The sequence below is a fragment of the Orcinus orca genome, chromosome 9, assembly GCF_937001465.1.
Source record: "Orcinus orca chromosome 9, mOrcOrc1.1, whole genome shotgun sequence".
Lineage (NCBI taxonomy): Eukaryota > Metazoa > Chordata > Mammalia > Artiodactyla > Delphinidae > Orcinus > Orcinus orca.
This window is the reverse complement of record NC_064567.1, coordinates 14,295,804-14,322,628: the sequence shown is the minus strand read 5'-3', so window position 1 is coordinate 14,322,628 and position 26,825 is coordinate 14,295,804. Positions and strand designations below refer to the sequence as shown.

At 38.0% G+C, this 26,825-nt stretch overlaps 1 protein-coding gene and 1 long non-coding RNA gene across 5 annotated transcripts in view; one reads left to right on the top strand and one right to left on the bottom strand.

Moving 5' to 3' along the window:
* UBN2 (ubinuclein 2) overlaps positions 1-26,825 on the top strand; it is an 87,649-nt gene that overhangs the window by 54,208 nt on the left and 6,616 nt on the right. For 3 of the 4 annotated variants that reach the window (XM_033432364.2, XM_033432366.2, XM_033432362.2), the window contains 4 exons: positions 979-2,529; positions 8,735-8,966; positions 9,400-9,489; positions 12,664-23,135. In XM_033432364.2, the coding sequence (XP_033288255.1) occupies positions 979-2,529; positions 8,735-8,966; positions 9,400-9,489; positions 12,664-12,713 (1,923 nt within the window). In that variant the 3' untranslated portion in view covers positions 12,714-23,135. Of the gene's footprint in view, positions 1-978; positions 2,530-8,734; positions 8,967-9,399; positions 9,490-12,663; positions 23,136-26,825 lie in introns of those variants that run through there. The other variant, XM_033432367.2, reaches the window with a different exon arrangement.
* Positions 12,806-26,825, bottom strand: part of LOC125965473 (uncharacterized) — a 33,361-nt gene continuing 19,341 nt past the window's right edge. The window contains exon 4 of the long non-coding RNA XR_007479379.1: positions 12,806-12,834. This is a non-coding gene — a long non-coding RNA (uncharacterized LOC125965473). The remainder of the gene's footprint in view (positions 12,835-26,825) is intronic.

Genomic DNA, 26,825 nt, shown 5'->3' with positions numbered 1-26,825 from the left:
GCAAACCATACTATACGAGATGGGTAGAATCTTTTTTATATATAATTAATTTATTTTTATTATTATTTTTTTAATTTTTGGCTGCGTTGGGTCTTTTTTGCTGTGCACGGGCTTTCTCTAGTTGGCGGCGAGTGGGGGCTAGTCTGCGTGGCGATGCACAGGCTTCTCATTGCAGTGGCTTCTCTTGTTGCGGAGCACGGGCTGTAGGCTTGCGGGCTTCAGTAGTCGTGGCACATGGGCTCAGTAGTTGTGGCTCGTGGGCTCTAGAGTGCAGGCTCAGGAGTTGTGGCTCACGGACTTAGTTGCTCCCTGGCATGTGGGATCCTTCCAGACCAGGGCTCAAACGCATGTCCCCTGCATTGGCAAGCGGATTCCTAACCACTGTGCCACCAGGGAAGTCCCTGGGTAGAATCTTAAGATTCTACCTTAAGATTCTATTTCCCTGGCGGTCCAGCGGTTAAGACTCTGCACTTCCACTGCAGGGGGCTCGGGATCAATCCCTGGTCGAGGAACTAAGATCCTGCATGCTGCACGGTGCGGCCAAAAGATTTAAAAAATACAAATAAAAAAGATAAAGGCAGAAGTTCTCCTAGGTATAAGGAGGATAAAAAGAGAATAGTCTCTGAACAAATGGATTCGGAATAGTATCTGAAGATCTGATAGAGGTGGGTGAGGGGAGAGGAGGTTTCATTAGTAATAGACCTAGTATATGAATGTTCCTTTGGCTTGGTTTTAAGCCTTCTTAGAATGGCTTACTAAGATGTGGCAGCTGTGTGCAATACATCAGTTACTTTGGCTTTTGAGGACAGTTCAGTTAGGAGCTCTACCCTCTGGAAAATTATTTTGGTTTTTACAGTCTCTAAATAAGATTTCTAGTAGAATTTTAATTATGAGAATTCCTTTGTCCTTTAAAATCTAATACTTTGTAATTTTTGATTAATCGTTTTTGTTTTTCCAACATAATGCTGTTTATGCTAGGAGTGTAGTCCAAAAAAGGACCAGAAAACTCCTGCATCCTTGGTGGCTTCAGTTGGTGGCCCTTCAACGAGCTCTAGCACATCTGCTGTGGCCTCCACCAGTTCTAGCTCTACACCGGCCCAGGAGACGATCTGCCTTGATGACTCACTAGATGAAGAACTTTCTTTTCATCCACCTGCACTGGATCTTGTTTCTGAAGCTTTAGCTGTTATCAACAACGGGAACAAGGGCCCTCCATCTGGCTCAAGGATAAGTATGCCAACTGCAAAACCTCGTCCAGGACTGAGAGAGGAAAAATTAGCAAGTATCATGAGTAAACTGCCACTGGCTACTCCCAAAAAACTAGATTCTACTCAGACCGCACATTCATCCAGTCTTATTGCTGGCCACACAGGGCCAGTACCAAAGAAACCCCAGGATTTAGCTCATACTGGCATCTCTTCAGGCCTTATTGCTGGTTCTTCAATTCAGAACCCTAAAGTTTCCTTAGAACCTTTGCCAGCCAGGCTACTTCAACAAGGACTACAGAGGTCAAGCCAGATTCATGCTTCTTCCTCTTCGCAGACCCATGTCTCCTCTTCTTCCCAAGCCCAAGTTGCTGCCTCCTCTCACGCTCTGGGAACATCAGAGGCCCAAGATGCTTCTTCGTTAACACAAGTAACAAAGGTGCACCAGCATTCAGCTGTCCAACAGAACTATGTGTCTCCATTACAAGCAACTATTAGTAAATCACAGACCAATCCAGTGGTGAAATTAAGTAATAATCCCCAACTTTCCTGTTCATCCCCACTTATTAAGTCTTCAGATAAGCCACTTATGTACCGCCTTCCCTTATCTACTCCCCCACCTGGAAATGGTTCTCAAGGGTCCCACTCCCTGGTTTCTAGGACAGTACCTAGCACCACTACCTCCAGTAACTATTTAGCCAAGGCAATGGTGTCACAAATCTCCACGCAGGGTTTCAAATCTCCCTTCTCAATGGCTGCATCCCCAAAACTTGCCGCATCTCCGAAACCTGCCACGTCTCCTAAACCCTTGCCCTCACCTAAGCCTTCTGCCTCACCCAAGCCCTCTCAGTCAGCTAAGCCTTCAGTATCAACTAAACTTATTTCTAAATCCAACCCAACTCCCAAACCTACTGTATCCCCAAGTTCTTCCAGTCCAAATGCACTAGTGGCCCAGAGTAGCCACTCTAGCAGTAACAACCCAGTCCATAAACAGCCCAGTGGAATAAACATCAGCAGACAGTCTCCCACCTTGAATTTATTGCCCTCTAATCGCACTTCAGGCCTTCCATCTACAAAAAATCTTCAGGCCCCTCCAAAGCTAACAAACTCATCATCCACTGGAACTGTCGGCAAGAATAGCTTGAGTGGAATTGCAATGAATGTACCGGCCAGCAGAGGTAGCAACCTTAACTCAAGCGGAGCTAATAGGACTAGTCTATCTGGGGGAACAGGAAGTGGAACACAGGGTGCTACTAAACCGTTGTCTACTCCACATAGACCATCCTCTGCCTCAGGGTCGTCAGTGGTAACAGCCAGTGTGCAGGTATGTATGTTAGATACATTCACGTGATAAAGTGTAAGATGGTGTAATTTCTCTCGTGAGTCAATTTAATGACTTTATTATAATATCATCAGTTGTTTATGATGACTTATAACTTATGGATGTTGACATCACAGTGATGGAGACACCTGGGAATGAAATTTTTGTTGGGATGTGGATTTTTTTTTATTACATGCTTACTTTCAAAATTTTTTAAAAACACAACTAAAATGCATATTTAAAACTGTACCTTATCAAAGTCCAGAACAAAATAGTCATTTATGATTTTAACATACCTTCACATGTCTCTTCTTTTCCCCATCCTAGTCCCCTTTCTCCTGCCAACTTTCATATATTTTTTTTTTTTGGTGGTACGCGGGCCTCTCACTGTGTGGCCTCTCCCGTTGCGGAGCACAGGCTCCAGACGTGCAGGCTCAGTGGCCATGGCTCACGGGCCCAGCCGCTCTGCGGCATGTGGGATCCTCCCGGACCGGGGCACGAACCCGCGTCCCCTGCATTGGCAGGCGGACTCTCAACCCCTGCGCCACCAGGGAAGCCCCATAATTTTTTATTTAATAAAATTTAGACATTCATATTATTTTTTTCCTCTAACCATTTGTCTTTTCGAATAAAATTTTTATTTTGCACAAATTTTACAGTTATTCATATATAATTCTCTGTCAAGTTAGTATCAGTAATCCATTTATACCACACTTTTCCCATTTGTAAGTTTTTAATTTAAATTTATCTCTCATTTAGCAGGAGTACCTAATTCAAGGAATCTTTTCAAGAAGGCTAATGTGAAAGCTGTTTTACTTTAGCTCTTGCATACCTGATATTTTCTGTGCTGCCACACTTGAGTTGATAAAGACTCTTGGGTCACTAACTCCAAGTTTTGTAAATACTGCTCCGCTGACCCTTACTTACTAATTAAGGTTATAAAAAAGTATGAGGCAATTCTGACTTTTTGTTCCCTTATAAGTAATGTGTTTTCTCTGCCTAAATGCTAATCACATTTTCTCTTGTTTCTTGAAAATCAAGTGTTCCCAGATAATGGCTAGGTTTATCTAGTTTTCATTAATTATGTACCTAGAAAAATGGTGACATCTTTCAATCTCAGACCTGCCCATTTTTTCAGCTCAAGAATATTTTGTTCTATTATGTTTTCTGATCCATTGGCCTAGGTTTTTTGAGAACTCTTTAGCACTCATATATTCCATCTCTCTGCCTTTCATATCATCTTCTCTGTTATTGTTTCCATCTATCTGCCACTTCTTTGTATTCTGAGGCTTTTCTCAGATTTGTCTTCACTTTACTGATTTGGTTTCTTTAACTTTTTTCCCTTCCCCTGAAACATAATCCATGTTCGCAGTAGGTAAAATTCAGAAAAAAAGAAAAGAAAAGCCACCCATCATCCCACCAGTGTTGATACTTTCCTGATAACTTTTTTAGACTCTTCAAGAAAGTGGATTTTACATAATATTCTGTTTCATAAGAAGCTTTAAAAAAATATAACATTTATGATGTTATTTCTTAGCTTCTCAGTTATTCTTTGAAAATATGACTTTTATTGATGTCTGAAATTCTGTTGTCTAAGAAAGTGCTCTAACTTTGTACTGCCTCTTATTTATGTGGAATAGGAACATCTAATGAAATACGTTTCCCTTGGTGTCTGTAGAGGGTCTCTGCTACTCAGTACAAGCTAAGTGGTGGTATTCAATATACACTTAAAACCCAAATCATCACTCTGCCTTTACTAAAGTAGGCTTAGGAATGAATGAATTCTAGAATTCTAATATAGAACAAAATTCAATTAACTGATACTTCATTAACTGAAATCTTGGATAAATAGATGTTTTATCTATATGATTTTGCTTTTATCAGAAATTTAAAAAAACCGATTAGGGATTGTATGTTAAAATTTGAGTTATAACTAAGGTCCAGGAGTTAGTCCACATTCCTGTTTTATTATCTTTATTAAAATGTTGACTGTTTTTGAAATCAATCTTTAATTTGATCACAGGAATATGTGAGAGGATTATAACCGAAATGGCAGTTCCGTGCCCCAGATCCTCCTTCCTAGTGTCAACTACTTTTAACTCTCTTAGCTTTTTCTCTTGTGTTTTTAAAAATTGTGTTTTCAAAAAATAAGAATGAATGGAAGACTATTTATTTTAGTATTATCTTTCAGCTTCTCATTGTGATAAATAAGGCTTTTAGCTCACTTTTACCTTTCCCATTTTCTTCAAAGACTAGAATTACAACTTTTGGTTAAATCTGTGACTATGTAAAATATTGTCTCTGTTGAGCTAAGTGTCATTAACTGTGGTTTCAATTATAAATTTTGGACTTTTTTCCTGTAGTTAAAAATTGCTGTTTTTCCACTTGCTTTGTTTTCTTTGAATTTAAAGTTAAATCTCCCTCTGTCTTTTGTCATCTCCAGAATCTATCAGTTCTTTTTTTTTCCTGGAAACCTTCCTATATTTGATCATTTATCTCTGAAGAACAACTTGGTTTGTTGTTTACCAATTGGTTTGTTGGCAAGGAAACTATGTGGCAAAATTTGTGTTTCTAAAATATAACTACTTCCTCCCTGGTTTTCTTCCTCTCCGAATGGCTTTCTGATTTGGAGACCTTAGTGTTCCTGCCTTCATATCGGATCCTTTTTGTCTTTCTTATTGGTTTGACTGAGGAAAAGATCAGTAATTGAATAAGGTTATTTCTAACTTCTGGTCAACCTAAGGTTCTTTTTTTTAACATAGCATCTCACTGAAGTCTCATCAGCTACCTTGTGGCCTCTAGATCCTATCCTTCTAGCTGGCCAACACTAAAAACAGGTTTCCTTTCTATGCCTATAAACTATTCCACTCCTTTCTGAAAGACATCTTTAGCTGTTTGCAGATGTGAAAATGACAGGTCCTGAGGTTAGCAAAAGTTAAAGTCTTTCTGGGTTCACATTATTATCTCTACCTGCTTTTTATTATCTTGCCACTCAAGGCTTTCCTGTTCTTTCTTGCCCTTCAGCTTACTGATTTTCTGTGAATCCTGTCTTTGCCACTTTATAATTCCCAAAATAATTCACTAAGCAAATGTTTACTAAGTGTTTAATGTGTGCCAGGCACTCTTCTAGGTGCTGGGGAAATGGGGTGAATCAAGATCCCTCCTCTCATGGGGCATATATTCTAGGTAGGAAGATAAGCAAAACACAAGTACTTAAAAATACTTTAAGCGCTATAAAAATAAAATAAAACAGTAATATGCTAAAGTGTGATTGCTACTAACGTGGATCAGGGAGATGGAGAAGGCCTCTTTGACGAGGCAGCATTAGAGCTGAGAATTGAATGAGCAGGAGCCAGCCTTTTGGAGAGAAGAGCGAACAGCCCAGGCAAGAGGGGGATGGTAGATGTGAAGACGCTGAGATAGGAGAGAGCCTGACGACCTGCAGGCCTGCATGGCTAGACAGCAGGGAAGGATGGGGAGGTGAGGAGATCACAGATCAACTCCAAACCATGTGATGGAGGACCTTGTGGGCTACAGTAAGGGCTTGGGCTTTTACTTCTGTTCAGTGGGAAGCTGTTGGAGGGGAGTGGTATGGTCTGATTTATATTTCAAAAGATCACTCTGGGTGTTGTAGAGAATGGGGGACAGATGTACTCACCAAAATGAAACACGTCGTCAAAAGAAAAATGTAATACCCACCACAGGAAGAGCAAGGTGCCCGTTCATATCTTCCCCTAGGAATGAAATGTGGAGGCCATGGAAACTATTTGTGATTATGGGGTATTATCCCGAACTGATTGCCTACTGCATGTTGACAGCTTCTCCTGTGTGCTTCCAAATGATATCAACAGTGGGATATCCCACTTCTGGAAGGTCTCCACCTTCTATGAGAGAAACTTAGATACTTAGGTGATCTGGTGTTTCACTTTAGCTTTATAAACAAAAGTGGTTATGGAAGGTTTTTAAAAGTACAGAATGTTAGATAGTTATGGCGTGGTGCCATTTTTTATTGCTAATACACGTTACTTAATTGTGAAAGTTGCCCTAATTTGCATTTTCTGTCAGTTTAATGCTTCCATTAGCCTCCTCCAGAAAAGCATAGAAGAGTTCTCCTTATTAGCAGTGTTTCATGTTCCTCACTAGGGGGGCTCCACTTGGGGCACATGGCCTTGGAGTGTGTTCCCCATATTATCCTGAGACTAAAATAGAATTACGATTAAAAAGAAAGAACCCTTGTTAATTCTTAAATTGATGCTGGATCCTTTTTTTGCTTCAGAAGCACTGTTGTTTCTAACTTAGTAATTCTTTCCTAAATCACCCATTTTGTATATCATGGTGGGCACAGTAGAGGGGAAAGACCGGCAAGTAAGAAAAATCGTCAAGTCCAAGCGTAAAGTGATAAAGATTTGTACTTAAGTGTGGGAGGAAGTTGCGATTAAAAAAACAAAAAAAGTTATGTTGACTGCGAGCTCATCTTGTTCTTCATTTCATGATGCTTAAAAACTAAGGTTTCAAGCCAGAGTGGTGGCAAAGAATGAAACTACTGATCCTAGCGTTTAACATATACGAGAAGGAAGTGATTGTAGCAGATAATGAGTTCAATTCTGGACATGCCAAGTTGGCGAGTGTTAGATATCCAAGTGGAATTCTTCACTAAACGGTTAGCTAAACAGGATTGAAACTGAGATGAGAGGTCAGAACTATAGGTATAAATCTGAGAGATAAATAAAGGAGATAAGGGAAGGCTATTGGAGAACTAGTGGAAAAACCAGAATAGAAAGCTTTTGGAGGATGTTCTTCATTTTTTTTGTTCAGCAGTGCTGTGGACCATTAAGTGTATAAATATATGATGTAATGTGGCATTTTTGCATGGGAAAATCACCTACCTTGTTCTCATACATTAACTAAGAAATAAAATGATTAGCCCTTAATTAATAATATTTACTGGTAGAAATAATCAGCATACAAAGTAAAACTGACCATAGCTAATGCTTATTATTGATTAACAAATATTCAGAGAATTCAGTTTTCTTGACCAAATTTAGAACTGTAAAGTTTTTTACCACAGAAATTTTGAGTTGATAAAATAAGGCTACAAAATTGCAGAAACTATAGTAGATAATGTCTGATACTGCGAAATTTTGATTATAATCTTTGTTGATAAGTACACATAAAAAAAGTCAAAATGGGAAAAAATTATTTAATTGCTTTATAGAAAAGTGTTCAAAGAATTAAATTAGCTTACTAGAGTATATTTAAGTAATTTGTCCATGAGAGCTCATGAGTGCTAGCGTATTTCTAAGCACAAACATGGCGTCACAGCCCAGGTCCGGGAGTGTCAAAACACTCTCTAATTTACCTTTTGCCTTAGGAGTCTAAGTTCAAAAAAGTAGTGGAATTGGAAACCTCTTTCAGGGGTTAACGAGAGGCTAGATAATTTGGAAAAAGGAGGCTGTCATTCAGCAAGTTTGATAATAAAAGGAAGATCCATAAGTCAGGTTTTTGCTAGGGGTTGGGGAAGAGCCAGGAATAACAGCGTGGTTGTAAAACAATGTAAGAGGACTCTATATTTGCGAAGGCAGAGGAAATACGGAAAAGGTGCAGTGCTTGACATTTGTCACAGAAAGTTCTGCATGGGTGGGATTCGTGGCATAGGTCAGGTGTTCAGCTTCTGACGAAGAGGCAGGTAAGGCTAATGGTGAGGAGGACACAGGATGGCTGTTATGATGAAAGTACAGGGTATCAAGTTGGGGGATCTGAGAGAGTAATAGTCTAGAACAACAGCTTGCAGGTATTGTGTCGGAAAAGATTGTAAGGCAAACAGTAAAATTACAGAGCATTTTCAGAGACCAAGTTGAAATTATATGGAATAAAGTACCAGTGTCAGATCTAGGGGCTGAGAGCAAACATGGAAATCTAAGGTTAGAAATGAGTTGATTAAGAGAGTGAATGGGTGTTAACATAGGCATTGCAGTAACAGTTAAGAAATCTAAACTGGTGATGAAGAGCTGAGTAGAAGTATTTCCAAAGCCAGTATTGGTCACTCTTTGAAATGTAATTTATGCTTCAGTCTTCATTTCTGTCTCCCAAAGTTTCTGTTAGAGCAGATGTAAGACATAGTCTCGTGTCCATGAGGATATTAAGTAAAATAAATCAATTCAGGTTAAAGACTTGATTTCTTATGTATTTTGACCCCTGGTTTCTGCAGTCCACAGCAGGAGCATCATTATTGGCTAATGCCTCACCTCTGACTCTCATGACATCACCTTTGTCTGTAACAAATCAAAATGTGACTCCTTTTGGGATGCTGGGTGGCCTTGTTCCAGTGACCATGCCCTTCCAGTTTCCCTTGGAGCTACTTGGCTTTGGAACGGACACAGCTGGAGTGACAGCCACCTCGGGATCTACCTCAGCCGCTTTCCACCATAGCCTAACTCAGAGTAAGTGCGGCTCTTTTATTTACTTGGCTACCTAGTTTGATAGAACAGGAAACTTCACAAATCTATACTAATTGAGAGTAGTCCAGTTGGAATTAGTGAAAATTATAGAATTTTTAAAAAAGAAATGCAGTTTATTTCATCTATATATATAAAATAAGTCAAATTACTGGACTCTGAAATTTTTTTATAGTTTGTAAGTGAACTGTCTATTCCACATTTCTATCTTAATGAAATTTATAAGAGGGAGTCAGATTTGCTGGGTTATTTGCATACACATTTATATTTATACATGTAAATATTTTTTAATGTATGTGCTCTAGTTTAAGAAGTCAAGGTCTGTGCTTGCATTAGATAAACTATTTTCATTTTTTTATCTAAGAGGGCTCAAATCTTAGTTTTAAGAAGATTACTGACAAGTCTGTTTTCCTCTCAGATTTACTAAAGGGTTTACAGCCAGGAGCTCAGCATGCAGCAACACTTTCCCACTCACCTCTGCCTACACATTTACAGCAAACATTTAATGGTAAGAAAGCCACCTGTTTCTTCCTCTCTTTATTATTCAAATTTACAAATATATATTTTAAGTCTTTTCTGAAAACCATGTGAGGGAATGACAAAGATTGGAAAAACTAATTTTCATGTGACTGAATCCTTATTGGCAACAAACACCTTACAGAAAGGAAATAGGTAAAGGAGATCTTTTATTACATGTGCAGAGAGCCTTTTTGAAGATGTTTGTTATATGGAAATGATGACAAAGAATAGAATTCATAGGACAGTGTACAAAAGTCATGTCTGGTAATTAATCATAGTTGACCTTTATTGAAAGCTTACTAAGTGGACAGTCTTGTGACTACTTACATGTATTAGCTAATTTAACCCTTACAACAAACCTGTGAATGAGATAACAGTCCCCATTTTACAGATCAGGAAACTGAATCAGAGGTAAGCAACTTGCCCAAGATGATAGGGTAGTTAAGTGTTTAATCTGAGATACAAACCCAGGAAGTCTGACTCCATGGCCTGTATTCTTAACTATTAAACTTCTCTGCCTCTTAGCTGTGATTAAATTAACGTGATTTTAAACTGTACACGTTATATATTTGCAGCCCAACTAGATTGCTCTGAAATCTGAAATTGGATAGTGGACACTGGACACAACACTGGCCTCCAGATTCTTGCTCTCACCAGCAGTTGACCCCCATAGAACGCTGATACTGTTCTGAAGGCCATTTTCAGGATCTGTGAGCCGCTCGGCTGCTCTCTTAACTTAGGAAGGTTGACTGGGGCCTCACTATTCTTTTTGGCCACTGCATTTAAAATTATTGTTGAACAAGTTTACAGTTGACCACAATGTGGAAATGGGAGCTTTAGAACAATCTTGAGGCAATAGGTTGTAATTAATCCTCTAAAGCACCTAAGTGGCAAGCTGCCCCAGACTCTCCCTTGAGAGAATGAATACAAAACCACAGTTGTGCAAATGGGGGACCACAAAGTAGGCACAAGTGTCAACAGTCCTGATCTTCCTGGGCTTCTTGATTAGGTTTAAGTGCTTAAGGAAAATTGCCCTGTGACTAAGGCAGTTCCACCCTGGGTATTGATGACAGCTTGGTAGGATGAGTCCGGCTTAGAGCTGTATGTTTGAGGGCAGACCGGTAGAAACCTGCAAGGAATTAGACACCTGGGATTCTTGTGGTTCAGCATGACCCCAATATTCCAAGTGTAGGTACATTATCTTGTTTTCTGGCCAGCACCACTGTTCCAGAGGGAGAAAGGAAATAAGACTGTCGGTATTTTCCAAGTAATTGAAATTTAAAAGTTTATAATTTTTCATTGTAAAAACATTTTGAAGTATGAGACACTAAATTTGAGAATCAGGCTGGGATTTTTGAATTCTAGGACTGCCGCTTTGAGCAAGTCTAACTTGTTTGACCTTCACTTCCCTTGCTTGTAAACTGAGGACAACAAGATGTTTTTAATAGGCTTCTTATGAGAATTTAACAAAAATATTTATTTAGGGCTTCCCTGGTGGCGCAGGGGTTGAGAGTCCACCTGCCGATGCAGGGGACACGGGTTCGTGCCCCGGTCCGGGAAGATCCCACATGCCGCGGAGCGGCTAGGCCCGTGAGCCATGGCCGCTGAGCCTGCGCGTCCGGAGCCTGTGCTCCGCAGCGGGAGAGGCCACAACAGTGAGAGGCCTGCGTACCGCAAAAAAAAAAAAAAATTAAAGCTTCTAGCATGGTACCTGGTGCATAGTAAGAGCTCAGTTAATGTTAATTTTCTGACCTTATCTAAAGACTGGGGTCAGTAAACTTTTTCTGTAAAGCTGCAAATAGTAAATAATTTAGGCTTTGTAGTCCACATAGTCTATCACAACTACTCCACGCTGCCATTGCAGTAGGAAAACAGTCATAGACAATATGTAGCATGAGTGTGGCTGGGTTCCAATAAAACTTTATTCATAAAAAGAGGTGGCAGACCATATTTGGCCCACAGGCCATAGTTGCCAAACCCTGGTCTAAAGAATTTCACAGTCCAGTTAATATGAGTATTTTATTTTGGTAATTAACCAAAGCTTCTTTGAGCAAAATCCCACTCTGCCATTTTATGAATTTAATTATGCCTCAAGTCAAATCATTTCTGTCTACAAATGCAAGGGTATAATACCACATTATAAATGGAAAAGTCAGTTCCTTAGATGTTGTCACCAAGTTCATTTTAATAATATTCTGTTTATACAGCTTTTGAAATAATTGTCTTGTTTCATTGATACATCTTTTCTTCAGTGGAGGCAGTTTTTTTGTTTTGCTTATGTTTCACCTGAGTGATTTAGGTTTCACACGAGTGGACTTAGCATTGTGACTTTTGTGGCCTCCTCCAGCTTTAGGATTGTTACTGAATGCAATAATTTGTTCCTTTACACCTGTGTATTTCTGCCCTTTGTGCCTCCCTCTTTTTCTCTCAGGCCTGGTGGGGGCTTAATTTTCCTTGCTAAGGCAATGAATGATCTGTTAGAGATTTTCTCTATATTCTGTTGTCTCTAGAGGTCACTGGGCCCTACTCATGTCCAGTTTAACTTGAGTGATCAGCATTTTCCCAGTAAAAGTTACATAGCCATATGTAAAACTAAGAAACCATTGTTCCCAGTAGCAAACTTTCCTGCCTTTTACAACTTTTGCCAGGTTAGGACTAAAACAAAGACTCAGCTGGAGTTTTCACTACCAGTGTGGTCCAGTCATTTACATAAATAATTGAGAGTTATTAAATGCTGTGTCATGGCAGGAAATTTAATCTCACTTGCAAGAAAATGAAATTGACCTTGTCTTCTAAAGGAATCAAAAAATGTGTTAGGTCCCTTGAAGGAGAGGGATTATGTCTTTTATGTTTCTTTATAATCCTCACAGCATTTGACACAATTGACAGTGAGGGAGATAATAAATACTTGTTGAAATAGTATTTGTAGGACACTGAAAACCAATTAAACCAGTCATTTGAGATAAGAGGATCATTCTTGTTGAGTTTTTATCTCCTTTATGTTCTCAACCTCTATACTGCTATATAACACGTAAGGTACTAAAGGTTATCTTTTTAGCAATGTCATCATCCACGTGAAAATTAAAAGTTAATTGTTCTTTTTGCTTTGTTTTTATTTTTTATTACATGCCGACCCATACCAATTAAACATCTCTTTTCTCAGATGGAGGCCAAAGTAAAGGGGACACTAAATTACCACGGAAATCTCAGTGACTTCCAGCAAGCAAAGGAGATGACACACTTGGCTGGCTGATGGAATCTACCTGATGGAAAAGTACTCATGTGGTCATAGGGCTGCTGTTCTGTCGATGTTTACATTCTCTCGTCCCAAGCACTGTGGTGAGGAGGAAAAAGAAAAGAAAACATTACTTGAGTAAAGCCAGGTGCAGGAGGAAGAAATGCTTTCGTGCAAAGTTAGTGACCTTTGGTCTCTTCTAAAGAAAGACAAAGTTACCATATTAACTGACTTGAAAGAGACTCAGTTGTCAAACCCACAGAAATACAAATTTGATTTTTCCCGGGGGAGGAAGAAGGAAATTGAGGATTTGGGTAAACTCCATCCATCCTGGGGGTTGGATCTGAACACTTGTAGACATAATTGCATAATAAAAGACAATATATCTGAAATTAGGCCAGTTTGTCAGGAGTAATGATCATGTCTGGGTGGACTGTGCAGCAAATTTGCCACAAAAAAAGTTAATGACCCTGTGTCTGATACAGACAGTAGCTGAGTATAAATCATGTACCCTCAACAATCCTGAACAAACTTGAATCTACTCCAGTGTGTAGCAACTCCTATGTAAGTCAGTGGACTAAAGATGCTTCAGGAAAGTCATTTTAGCACAGTGATATATATTACATTTTTAAGTCAAAAAATTGAGCCCGTTGCTCTTAACAGACAAAACTTAGATGTTCCCTTTTTGTAAAAGGGTCAATTACTCTTCCATTCAGAAGCAGGTACTTAACTCTCTTCTTCAGGTGATTTGTGCATCTGGTATTGACTGGTTAATTCTTATTTCCATTCTTGATGTTAAAACGTGACTGTGTTCACATTTTCCTCTTGAGAAATGGGGATCTTTGATATAGGGCTGTAGCTTTGGTCCAGTTAGCCTTTGCAGGCCTGCCAGTATGAACTTTAAATTTCCCCCAACATCACCTCAGGTTCACAACGTCTTCTGTTCTTTTAGCTAGTGGTATTTCAGGTGATTATTAACTATTGATATAAACAGGTATAAGTGTGCATTACAATGCTTCTTCATTGGTCATTCAAATGGCATATATGTATTTTTTTTTGAATTTTGAAGATGGTATTTTAAAGGGAAGAATTAAATTAGGATCATTATGTGTACAGGGGATTATTTTTATAACAATCATAGTGTATTTTTACTCCCTATATCCAGTGTAGTGAAATTGATTTGGAGCATTTGGGATTTTAAAGCTTTACTAATATTTACTCAGAGTATTGATATGTGAGTAAACCTGCATATAATAAGACTCCGTTATTACAGCTTCCTCATGCAAATAGCATATTCAACAAAGGACGTTAAGGGAGATTTTTTTTTTTTTTTTTTTTTGCGGTATGTGGGCCTCTCACCGTTGTGGCCCCTCCCGTTGCGGAGCACAGGCTCCTGACGCGGAGGCTCAACGGCCATGGCTCACTGGCCCAGCCGCTCCACGGCATGTGGGACCCTCCCGGACCGGGGCACGAACCCGTGTCCCCTGCATCGGCAGGCGGACTCTCAACCACTGCGCCACCAGGGAAGCCCCAAGGGAGAAATTTATGGTTATGTTTGGATACATTTTGTTTGGGTTTTTTTTCACCTCATCATTGTTCTAGTCTCTCTGTTTTCTTCCTATTTAGGCTTCTGAATGTTTTCAGACTGTACTCAAGAATAGTGTAAGCTTGATCCATTAACAATAACAGACTAACCTAAAAAAACCAGCATCAGATTGGTAGTAGCAAGATTCCTTGCATATGTTTTCATTACAAATCATCCTGTTACATTTACTCAGATAAGGGTATTAACCAGGCCCTTTTTTTACTTTCATGAGCAGAAGTTCCAAATAGCTTTAGGACTGTGAATAAATTAGCACAGATCTCTTTAGATCTGTAAGCCTATATTTTGACTTCAGAGTCACATTGGCTTGGTTATAGCAAAAAAAAAAAAAGTTAATAACTGAAAACTTTAGTTCTAAGAACTTGTTACAGTAAGAGGAAAGGATTATTTCAAAGGAATCATTGATATAATTACTTGCCTCTAAGAATTTAGTTTACCGGTAAAGCAAATAAGAATGTTGTATCAACCCTGGTGGATATTTTGGAAGGATATTGGGATGGTGCAGATAGGTTTGACTTGAATTGAGTATGTTTGATTAAAGTTTGTTTGGTTTTTTAACTAGGGAAACGTATCCAATTCTTGAGTTGTTCCAGTGTAGCATACCTCTTGCTTTTATTTAATTTAGAAAAAAGAAGTCTTGCTATTCTATTGGAACTTTCCTTTGGGAAGCTGCCTTTGTTTTACTTCCCGTACCAGGAGAGAAGTCAGAATGCACACTAATCTCTCTTCCTGAGGACAGCTGTGCATGTATTCATCTGCGTGTGTATATCTGTACACATATATTTATCTATACATAAGTTCATTGGGACTTTCGGTTGAGGAGTAACTTTAATTTCTTAAATCCATGAACTGAATCACGCCATGTGAAGATCCCTGATGACTCTGTCCTCATTAGAGAAGAACAGGATTATCAGTTCTTCCCCAGTATCGTTTATAACTAACCGGTAAAAATAACTGAAGGCCCTTGGCTCTGTGGAGTTCTCATACGTGGAGATTCTGTTCTTTTCTCTTCGGTCTTGATTCTGCGTCACTGCACCACATTTTCACTACCTTAATCCACTCCAATCAAGACTACCCTTTTCTGTTGTACAAGTGAAACCAACTTCCTTATATTTCTTAAAAAGTATGATCAAAGAGTTACTACATGTAAATACCTCTTTCTTTTCTAGGCCATAACATTGAAAATGGTGTCCATACTGTACAGTCACCTATTTTTACAGTTTGTCTTACTAAAATCATACATACAAATCGGTTATTTTTTAGCACAGAGGCTTGTGACTCATATTCTATTTTTGCACTTGAAAGTCAAATTATGTTATTTTTTAAAATGATGAGTAATTTGGAAAGGATATAGAGCAATGTGTATTTCTGAAGAGCATTAGCAACACCCCGATGTAAAAGTAATCAGCACACAATTATGTCCCATTTCAGCGGGATTTCTTGATTCAGGAAAAGTAAGCTGTTTTCAACTGTCTTGTATTTTAAATTGCCTTCACTGATGTATAAGCTGTTACTGTACATACAAGTTAATCCTCAGTATTCACGAGCAATAATGAATGGTCAGCAGAGTTGTCTCCAGAGATAGCAGTGCTGAGCCTCCGTTGGAGACTGAGAGCAAAGTGTCAAGCTCATTCAGAGCCTCCACAATAGATGTAAGCAATAATTTAGTTATAAGTCGATTATAATTCTTTCTCATATGCTTCTGAGATCAGTGGGTAAAAGAAATCATGATTTTAAAGCAGCCTGAAGAAATTAAGTTTTGGGGAAAGAAGTGAGGTTAATCTGAAGTCACAAAATCTTGATATTGAGGGAGTCAGAGGATTGTGTTAGTACATTCTTTTATGCCTACCACCCCTTTGATGGATGCTGTTAGCCCAAATTACATTTTTTAATATCAGAGAAGCTGAATAGAGTTTATCATATCACCCAGGTAGGAGGAAGAACCGGGCACACACATGTTTGAATGCTGTGGGTTTGACACCTGTTTGAAAACAACTTATCTGAAAAGATTTTTAACCCAGGATTTTTTTTTTCCCAAAGCAGATCTAAATTGTTTACTACCCAGGTTTGGAAAGGGCAGACACCTCTAATCTTTCTCCTCTCGTTGCCCTCTACCACACCCCTTTCCACCTCTACTTGGTTCAAGACATTTTCTGAAATGGAATTCTACTGTTATTCAAACTGCCATTGATTATGAGAACGCTGTGTCCCTTGGGATCATCTCTTAGCACTCCAGTTATCTATCAGATTTGCTGCTACATTTGTAAAATGAACTTTGCCTGTAATGGTCAACTTTAATCTAATTTACAGTTCTTTACTTTTAGGAGGTTTTGTCATATAATTTGACCCATGTATAGAATTAGGATACTTTATTTTAGGGGTGTACCATAAAAGCACACTGGTCCCTGTATTCTTTTTATCATCATTTAGGTTTTGAATTTTTGTTTGCTTTTTTTGTTCGTTGATGTTTGTTTTGTCTTGTTTTAAATTAGAAGAGTGAGAGAAATCTGTAATCAGGCCAAAATTGAGAACTTGCCCCATGCTTCAGCACTGTAGTTTCTGCTGACCTTATGTTCTCAAAAGGGCACTTTTACTTTCTATTGTGCATGTATGATTGGTTTTTTGTTTGTTTTTGTTTTTGCTTTTAGGGGGCTTTTGTTTTTGTAATAATGATGTGGAAGAAAAAATGCAGTAGTAGGTAAATGACTGATTACAAACATGTTAAACAATTTTATTTTATAAAATTTAAGGGGAAGGGTTTAACTCTGTAGATCGTTTCTTAGCTCTGGTAAAATGGCTTATATTACTCCTCTAAAACATACTCAGTTCAGGCCTTTGTCTTTGTTAAGTGCCTTTTTTTTCTTTCTTTTTTCCCTTCTTTTGAAACTGTTCTCAGATATCCTAAAGTACAGGCTAATACGTCAGGGGATTCAGGAGGAAGAATCTCAAAACTTGCCAAGATCATGTCATGCTGTAATATTCTTCCTTTTCCTTATATGAATATGGATATATGTGTAAGATACATACATACATGCATACATATATATATATCTGTATATATATGTATACATATGTAATATATATACAAAACTAGTAGCTGCTGTACCATTGCATCCTTTCTAAGCACTCCCCTATTAATGCTTGCAAAACTGCCTTGTTTATTCCATTGCTTTTAGTCAATTCAAATGGATAGATTGGGAAATTGTCTTTTCACAAGATACTATTTTCCCCCTTTGAATATCTGTTTGTAGAAGTCAACAGCAACAACAACTATAACTATATATATAGATATATAGATATATATATAGATATAGATATATAGATATAGATCTAAATAAAATAAGTCAGTTGTTACAAGTAAAATAAATTTAGTGGACTCATTGACTATTCCTGGATGTAATCCACTACTCTGTGCCCTTCAAACTTGGCGTGCATAATACTAGAGAAAGCATTGGAATAACAAGAATCTTAGAGTCTTTCTGGGTCAAGTTGATAAGGTACACAACGGCAGGCAAGACTAAAGACATGGGAGAGCTAGAGTTAAAACCATGGTATTGTTTCTGAGTTTTGAAGGAAGTTAGCAACTTTGTCAATATTAAAAATGCATCATGTATTCTTCTGGGAAATAATTTTTGAAGAATTCATATAGCTGCATATCTGTCAAAAGGTTAATAAACTTAGAAGTAGAAAGACTTCAGATTCTGAGGAAAAACACTCATATAACCCATAGCATTCTTGAGAGAGCTTCAGTTTTCTTATTTGCCAAATAATTACATTTGGCTTAATACGATTTAATGGTCATTTATGTTTCTCCCTTGAGCAAAATAACATAATATTCGATAGCTAATATTCATCAGTTTCTTGTTGAAAACAGATGTGACATGTTAAGGGAGACTAAATTGAACCAATCCTCAAAGCCCAGTACAGATATATCTAATAAATGCCCCCTTTTAACTACATTTTAACTGAGGAGACTGGTGGCCAAAAAGGAGAAAGCAGAGGCTCCTGGTGGTGTTACCTGATAGCAAGACTGTTATCAGGTGGCCTCAGTTCAGTCATGTTACTCTTGAATTACTGTGTTTAGGGGGAATATCATTTAACCTTTGTGCCTCAGATTACCCATTAGAAAATTGGGTATAATAATATTCACCTACCTCCCAGGGATATCAGAGACTTTTTCAAAAATATTTTGAGTTTTTCTAAAATGTCCTATATAATTAAAAAAGTATTATCATTTTCCTGCAGAGGCTAAAAAATGTTTCCCTATGATGGGTATAAAAAAGTACCATATGATTTTTAAGTTTAAAAAAAAATCACTGGAATTCTAATTTAGATACATATTTGTTATTTAAACATATTATATTTGTGGTTGGATAAAATGCTTAGTTTCAGGTTAATAAGTGGGGAGGGGGTAAATAACACTAAGTTTCTTAATTATAAGTAGATTTTTTTTAGCCATTTATGGTATTATTACACGTGTGATCTTTGCCAAGGTTGTGGAGCTGAAGCTAGCTAAAGCTTGGACGATTGGTTATTGGAGTTGATTAATGATCCCAAACATTTTATCTGCCTCACTTTGCCGTATTCTCAGTCTGATTTCCTTATATTCCTTGTTTAGTGATGGATAGCTAAACTTTTAACTTTCTAAGAATGAATGGGAGTCTCCTCCTTCTTGTAAATCGAGATTGTGTACTCTTGCTGTAACTGTAGGTTTATCCAGCTTTGCACTGAAGGGGCAAGCACTACATACAGTCAGCTGGGTGTACTTTTAGCCAGTCTACCTTTGTAATTTATGCTTCTTCAACCGTGAAAGAGTTGGAGCCATCAACTGCTCAGGTGGTAGGAAAATGGGAGAGGGGGGAGGCAGGATTCTTTTCCTATAGCTGGGGAGGGGGTGGGGAGGGCGGGGGTAGAAGGAAACATGTTTTGCTCAACTCCAAAGAGGAAAGGAAGGTCATCTTATCCTACCCTCCACTGGGTATATTAAGCAGTAATACATAGAATTTTCCTTTTATCATTGGAAACAACAACAACAGGAAAAAATGGATGCCGCCTCTCTGAGCTAATTGCTTAGCAACATTTGTTAGGGGGTGTGTGTAGATTTAAATTGTAGCACATATTCAGGGTCAGGAAAGAGAATGTAGGGGGATGAGGAACAAATTATCCAGTGTAAGTGAGTCAGCAGAAAGCGCCAGGCCCAAGCAGACAAAGCCTCTGGGTTAATTCCCAGAACTGGCTGAGGCCCATTTAATCTCTAGTGATAGGATGTTTTTCCTTAAAAGTCACTTTTTGGTTTTTTTGTTGCTTTTTCCAGGTAAAGCCTTAGTTAGTAGCCTCTAAATATCAACTATGCAGATAAACACACAAATTTTCCACACTTTTTCTTTTTTCCATTCTTTAAATAACAGATGTTAATTAAGACTTCTACCCAAAGAAATAAGGCATAAGGGTTTTGTTGAATGTGTGTTTGTTCCTCTAGGGAAAATTAATGGAAACATAAAAATAGAGATATTTTGTGTGTTCATCTATCCTAAAATGTGAACTTTATATTCAAAAACTAAGTACAGATACTGGTGCAAACTGTAGTTAGAATCATGGAATGTCTTTGGGTTAAGATAAAACCATCCCAGTGTTCAATTCTGAGAAAGTTTTAGATTCTGTGGCACAGTGTTCAGGTTTGTGGAGCTAAACAGATGGTCAGACTATAATTAAAAAGCTTTGAATATTAATGTCAAATTCTTATTCTTTCTTCATTTTCTTTAGTCTTCATTCTTCTTTCCTCTAGTCTGAGCTCTTCAGTTAACCATTCCATCAACCAATTGCTACACTAGAATATAAGTTGCTAAGAGTCAGGGGAGGAAAGGTTAAACTGTCTTTCACCTCCTTTTCTCACTCACGTTGGCCATCTATGCTGTGTTCCCACTGAATTCAAAAGTAAAGACTATAGGCATTTCTAGGAGACGGTTTACATCCCAGCACAGACTCAGACAGGGACTGGTAGGATTTTAATCAGACTGCTTTTGAATAACTTACTATTAAATTACATTTTTCTCAGATACTCCCAAAGTACCGTTTGCTTGAAAGTAACTATTTGTGATCTTTGTTTAATTTCCTCATACTGTAATACTTCTTTTTTCCAGCCTTTCTTACATATGTACATTTTAGATCGGGTTAGTACTTAAATTTTGGACACTTTTCCGAACTGTTACCCAAACAGGTCAAGAATACTTTTAAAAATCTCAGTAGTAAAATCAAAGGGGTCTATATGTCCAGAACGTAGAGTCATCACTGGTGACCTGAATTACTTTTCTCTTCTTTGCGTTAAAAATAGATTTCTCTACTGTATAATGTAGTAGCAGCTACATTGCATGGCTTCCTCAGTACTTTTCAAGATTATTCAGAAGAGACACAGACCTTTTTTAGGCCTCTTATTTCACATAATACTCTGCCTTGCTTATTTTCATTACTTCCCCTGGAATAAACCTACTTTGCAAAGGTCTGAGTCAGAGAGGCCATATGAATCCTTAGTACCAATTTTATGTTCCTCAGAAAACTCTCTATACGTTATTTACTCCCATTTGCCAATAATAATATAATTCTATTTTAATCTAGTTTTAAAATATTTTGTAATAAAGCACTAATGGAAACCTAATTGAAATACAAACAAGATGATTATTACCTAAGATAACTTGGAGATACTTCTGTTTTTGAAGTTAACAGCTCCATCTACCCTCTAAGCACATTTAGGAGTCAGCAGTAACCAAGACCAGCCAAGTGGCATGTTTTTCTATGTGACAACCTGCCCTTTATTTGTCACATCTCAGCTATATTATATTTTCTGTCCTTGCGGCCATAAACTTCCCTCCTTTTTTTGCTTCTCTATTCTGTTTGCAGGGGTAGTGTGCCCTGTGCCCGCATATTGAGTTTTCTTTCCTGTACCTGTGAAATTACCAAGAATTACCCCAATTTTGGCCAGAGGCATTAAAAGAGAAGTTATTCTCAGTTGATAAATGTATTACTGTTTTATATAGGTAGTCGGAAAGTTGACCAAGTTTGGCCAACTTTTAAAATCCTGGCTATGTTACATAATTAATTACATATACTTCTGAGACCTTCAGATAAGCAAGGGGCCCTTTCACCAGTAGAGGTAGGTTTCCAACCTATACGTAATTTCCTGGCCAGCCTCCAGAGAAAGGATTCAAGCTTTGTACTGTTCTTTTGTTGGCTGTCATTGAAAAACTATATTATAGAATGTATCAAAAATATCTAATTGTTCTTAAGAAGAGTCTGTAAATCTGGAGCTTGCCCTTGTTTGTTGCTCGCTAAACATTGTAAAGCTTAAAAGAAAAGGAAAGGAAATCTCTGGCTGGTGAAAATTTTGTGCCCCAAATAATGTGTTAATCAAAGTTATCTACCACGGTAACCAAGTGATGAGTGTTTTCTCTTTTATTACAAGCAAGAACATTTATTTGCAGTTGTAAAACTTATTGTGGGACTGCAGGCCTATTTACTATAAATGATTGGAAATAAGGATTCTGATTTTTAGTCTGGGTTAAGCACATATTTCCAACCCTTGCGGTATGAATTTTCATAAAGGAAAGACTTTTGTTTGGTAACAGAAGGAAAAACAGGACTTATTTATACAGTGAATGTTCACTCTGTAGAGGAGCTTCCCTCCAGTTACACATCATGTTCTTACTTTAGCCGCCTCCACACTTGATATAGATGCCAACATGTTTTACAACGAGTCTTGAAGGAAGGAGCCTACATAATTGTTGCTCCTCCGGGTGAAAGGCCCTGGTTACTGTACTGCATTTGTTTATAGGGAGGTGTGTTTTTGCTAACTTGAAGGGATATACTGTATTTTAAATAAGTGTGTGACTTAATGTTTTGGGATTTTTTTTCCTCCTTTAAAACTGGACCTGAACACAGCTTTGAGTTGATATTTGTAATAATCTCAGGACCTGAAAGATTGTAGCATTTAGTGTGTCTTAAAAATTATGTACTGTACCAGCCATGGATTTTTGTAAATATACCTGTCTCCCTTTTTTGTATTATTTTAGTAAAAAAAAAATAATAATAAATTTAAATACAATGGGGTGGTGACGACATGTGGACGGGTGTGGGTATGTATGTGTGTGTGTTTGTATAAGGCTCTTTTGAGATGAACTGGTGCTTGTTTAATTTCCGGCTCTAATGAGAGCAGGAATATGGACAAACTGCTGCTACTGAACCCTGCACTGAGCCTAGCTGTTTCCATTGCATTTCCTATTGATTGACCAGGAAATGACTAAGTTAAATTCTTCTTCCCACTTCCATCTTGCCTTTGAATTCTCAGTTCTACACACTTTTTGAACTTCAGTGGTAAATCTTTCCAAACTTTGGGTGGTTTGCTGGTCTGTAGTTTTTAAAGAGCTCTTGTCACTATTTTCTAAGAAGAAAGAAAGACAGGTAAATTTTTTTAACCAAAAAAAAAATCACATTTCATAAAATCCTGATGAATTTTGGACATGTGAGAGGACTTGAACATTCCTAAATGTGGATCTGTGAATTTAGTAAATTGACCCCATTGATATACTCTTTCAGTGCAGGGATTTCTTTTTTTTTTTTTTCGTAACAGCCTTGCTCATATTCCAGGTGTAGCTAAGCAAACCCCTGTTTTAAAGCAGGAGCCTTATTTGATTCAGTGTAGATGTTTTCCTGTCTATCCTTTGTGACAGGGCCTTTTACATGAGTGTTTTTCTTTTTGTATGTGTTATGTGTTTGTTGTATTAAATAAAGAGGAATGTACATATTATTCTTGTGTCTGTTGTATCATTGGACTAACTTGGATTTTAGTGTCTCATTCTTTCAGTGGTGGTTGAGTACCTCTTGCCTGTCTCACACTGTGCTCGGTGCTGTGGGATACAGAAGTAAGGGCATAGTCCCCACCCTCCATATATTTACAGTTTGCAATCACATGAGAAGTTAAAAGACAACAGTTCAAAATTACCACAAAGGTGTGGTCCATGGCCATCTGACATTTGAGTTCAGAGCAGGGGAGAGATTGGATTGGAAAGATCTGGGGAGAATTGTCAAGTTGATGGCATTTGAACTAGGCCTCCAAGAATAAGTGGGATTTGGCTGGGAAGGAGGAAAAGGGAGCATCCTGAGCGGAGTCAGGAACAAACAGGAAGGAGGCCAGGCTGGTATGAGGTAGACACGGGGGTGAGTAGGAGAAGCCAGACTGTGGGAGTCTGGAATGCAGGCTTACCAGGTTCTTCCTTCAGGTTATAGGGTGTGTGTGTGTGTGAGTGTGCCTCCAGGATCAAGGCTTGCAGTTGTAGATACAGGAATTAGTTGCATAGGTGAGCATCTTTTAGTCTCGTGGAGGACTTCTTTAGGAAAAATATTGTTAAGAGAAAAAATTTAAAATTCAACCTTAGAAATCCAGGTAGAGTGTGGGAAAAGGATGAAAAGATAGAAAGCAACTTGTCAGAGAAATTGAACGGTTTTGTCATTTATAAGTGTATATGTGCATAGAAGATACAGAAAATAACATAAGCCCCCAAATACAAGAGTGGTGGTACTTAAGTGTATTTTCAGTGCATTGTCATCAGGATGAAGAATTTAAAAGGCATGTGCAGGGAGGAGGGTAGGCTGCAAGTGCTTTTATGAAAAACTAGTAACATTTAAGGACAGTTTTGCAAGTGTGTTCTTGAGAGTAACAAGAAATCTGTAGTTAAATAATAAGACTACACTTAACTATGTTGTCACCATCTTGTAAATGTGTGTTAACATATTAAAGGTGCCATTGTTAAACCAGATTTTTTAAACCCATAATTTCCTGAGGCTTATTTGACCATGAAATACTTTTTTTCATGTAACTTCAATTAACATAGCACTTAGCCCAATGACACATAGTAAGTACTAGGTAAATGTTAGCTTTTATTATCATTCATACTAGTTCTGTTTTATTATTTATTATATAGTATATATATTTTTAAAGTTTTTAAGAAGAAAAAACATGGCCCAAGGAGTTAAGGATTTCAGAATAACCAAGTCAGTTTAGAGAGCCGAGAAGTAAGCAGGTAGAGAAATGCAACCAGTTCTCTAGAGTTGAATGAAGGACGGGTGTCCAGAAGGGGGGCTGGTTCAAAGGAGTATAGAAAACTCCAAAGCAGGAAGTACGTTTTACACTTGTCTGTGTAGTCAAGAAACCGTCTCAGACCTTAGCTTTGGCACAGAAAAGAGTGTGGCTAGTTACGAAAATCGACAACTGTAGATGGAGCTCGAAGGCGGAAGTTAACAAATTGGTGATGGAGCTACTTTGCTTCTGCAAATTTATTCTAAGGGGAAAATGGCCTTGTACAAAGGTTTCTGTACGAGTGTGTTCATCTGTGTTGCTCATAACAGTAAAAGTTTGAACCAATCTAACATGCTAGAGGGGATTGGTTAAGTAAATAAAAATACTACTACTAAACAAAATTGTTTTAACAGAAGAAATGATTAAGATGTCCATGTATTAAATAAAAGAGCAGTTATAAGTGTTAATACACATAGATAGGCACAGAAAAAAATATATGGAGGGACATACACACCAAAATATAAAGATTGGTGAAATGAATGCTTTTATCTTTATCATTTTACTTAAATGTATTTTCAATGAACATAGATAACATGAGCAAGTTTTTTGGTTTTGGGTTTTTTTTTAAGAAATAGTAGGTGGACTTAGTTGAGGAAAAGGGGAAAGAAATGGGAAGGAGCCTCTTGCTGTCTCATCACTGGGAGAGGGAAAAGAAAATAATTTATTTCTTCCACTCAGACCCTGCTAGATCCCAGAATTGGATCTGGCTTAGAAGGAAGACACCTGAACTGCTTGATTTAAAGTAAAGATTTTTCTGGAAGATTATGCTTGCACTTAGTTAACAAGAAAAAAAGTACCAAATACATGATTATACAGTGAACGCAAAGCATCTTTCCTACCCATGGCCCCATTTTCCTCCCTCAGACCAACCACTGCTACCAATTTCTCCAGTTAAAAGTATAAATATGCATCTGACCTTTTGCCATAAATTTAGCGTACGTATCTGCTCTACCATACCTAGCATTTTTTTCTCTATTATCTTGGAGATTATTCCACACAGTACATAGAGGTCTGTCTTGTACTTTTTGACAGCTCATAGTATTCCATAGTTATAGTACCATAATTTATTGTATCCATTAATGGGCAGTTAGGTAACTCTCACAGGTCACATTGTGATATCCTGTAGGTATTTGCGGTCTGTGTACGCATGTCAAACCAACAGTCAAAAGTTCGTTTTGTGATGGATGATAGTGACTAACATTCCAGATCTGAGAGTTGGTGTCTGGAATCTGTGGCATCGCTTCATATCTATGTAAAGCTTTGAGGAATACTTGAGAAAAGAAATCTTTTCTAAAACAGTTTTGAAAATTGGAAGTAAAAGAACTGCTTCTAGGTGCACGAAGGGTTGCGTTAGCTTGCAGGTGGGATCGTGAGCTTTTCAAAGGACAGTGACAGCCCCTCTGATGCAGGTGTCATCTAGTAAGATTGCTCTTCCTCATCAGTATGTGCCTTGACATGGCTTGTTTTCTCTGTCTCTGTGTATAGTTACCTCTTCTGTGTCCCTGTGTCGACCTTTCACTATTTCCCACTATCGTTTTTCTAGTAGGGTGACACGGCATGCAGAATAGGCTGACATTAAACAGACTTGGGTTCTCAGGTCCCCATTATGAAGCTGTGGCACTTTAGACAAGATGTGGATCTCCTTTCAGCCTGTTTCCTCATTTCTGCAGGGATAATTTCCAGTGGTGGGGTTTGTTGTTGAATTAGAGACAAGATATGGAAAGCACCTAGCATAGTGCCTAGCACATAAGAAGAGCTAATGAATGGTGGCTACTATTATTCTGTCTCTTTTCTGCCTTTTTCTTCTTAAATTCGTGCTTCCTCTTGCTCTCCTAATTTCCCCAAATATAGAAGTGAAACCAGTGTTTTCAAAAAATCTTAAGAAATATATATATTTAAAAGTACAGGAGTGGATAAGTATCAGTTAAAATTCTTTCATTGCAGGTGTCAAACCCCTGGCATAAAAAGTAAAGGGAGAGTGCTCTAAAAATGAAGTCTGTTAAACAAAACAGTTAAGGGAATCTTTCGATTCATGTAAGTGAGCCGTCTAGAGGTAAACCTAGTTTAGGTAAAGCTTTATCGACTGATTCAGTGTCACCAAGAGCCAGCCATCTGTCTCTGCCCTGGCATTCGAAGTGTCAGGTTTCACAGGTAGCCCTCTGACAACTACTGCCTCTCCCTTCATAGCCAATTGGCTGCTGCATTTCCAAACTGTATGTTAGTATGTGTTGTATATAGTTTATTTCTGCTTTATTGTACCTCAAATGCAAAGCAATGCACTAATCATATGCCTCAATCCATAGCACATGGTTTTCATCACTTAATACAAGATCTCATTCCCTCATTTTATTATAAATTACG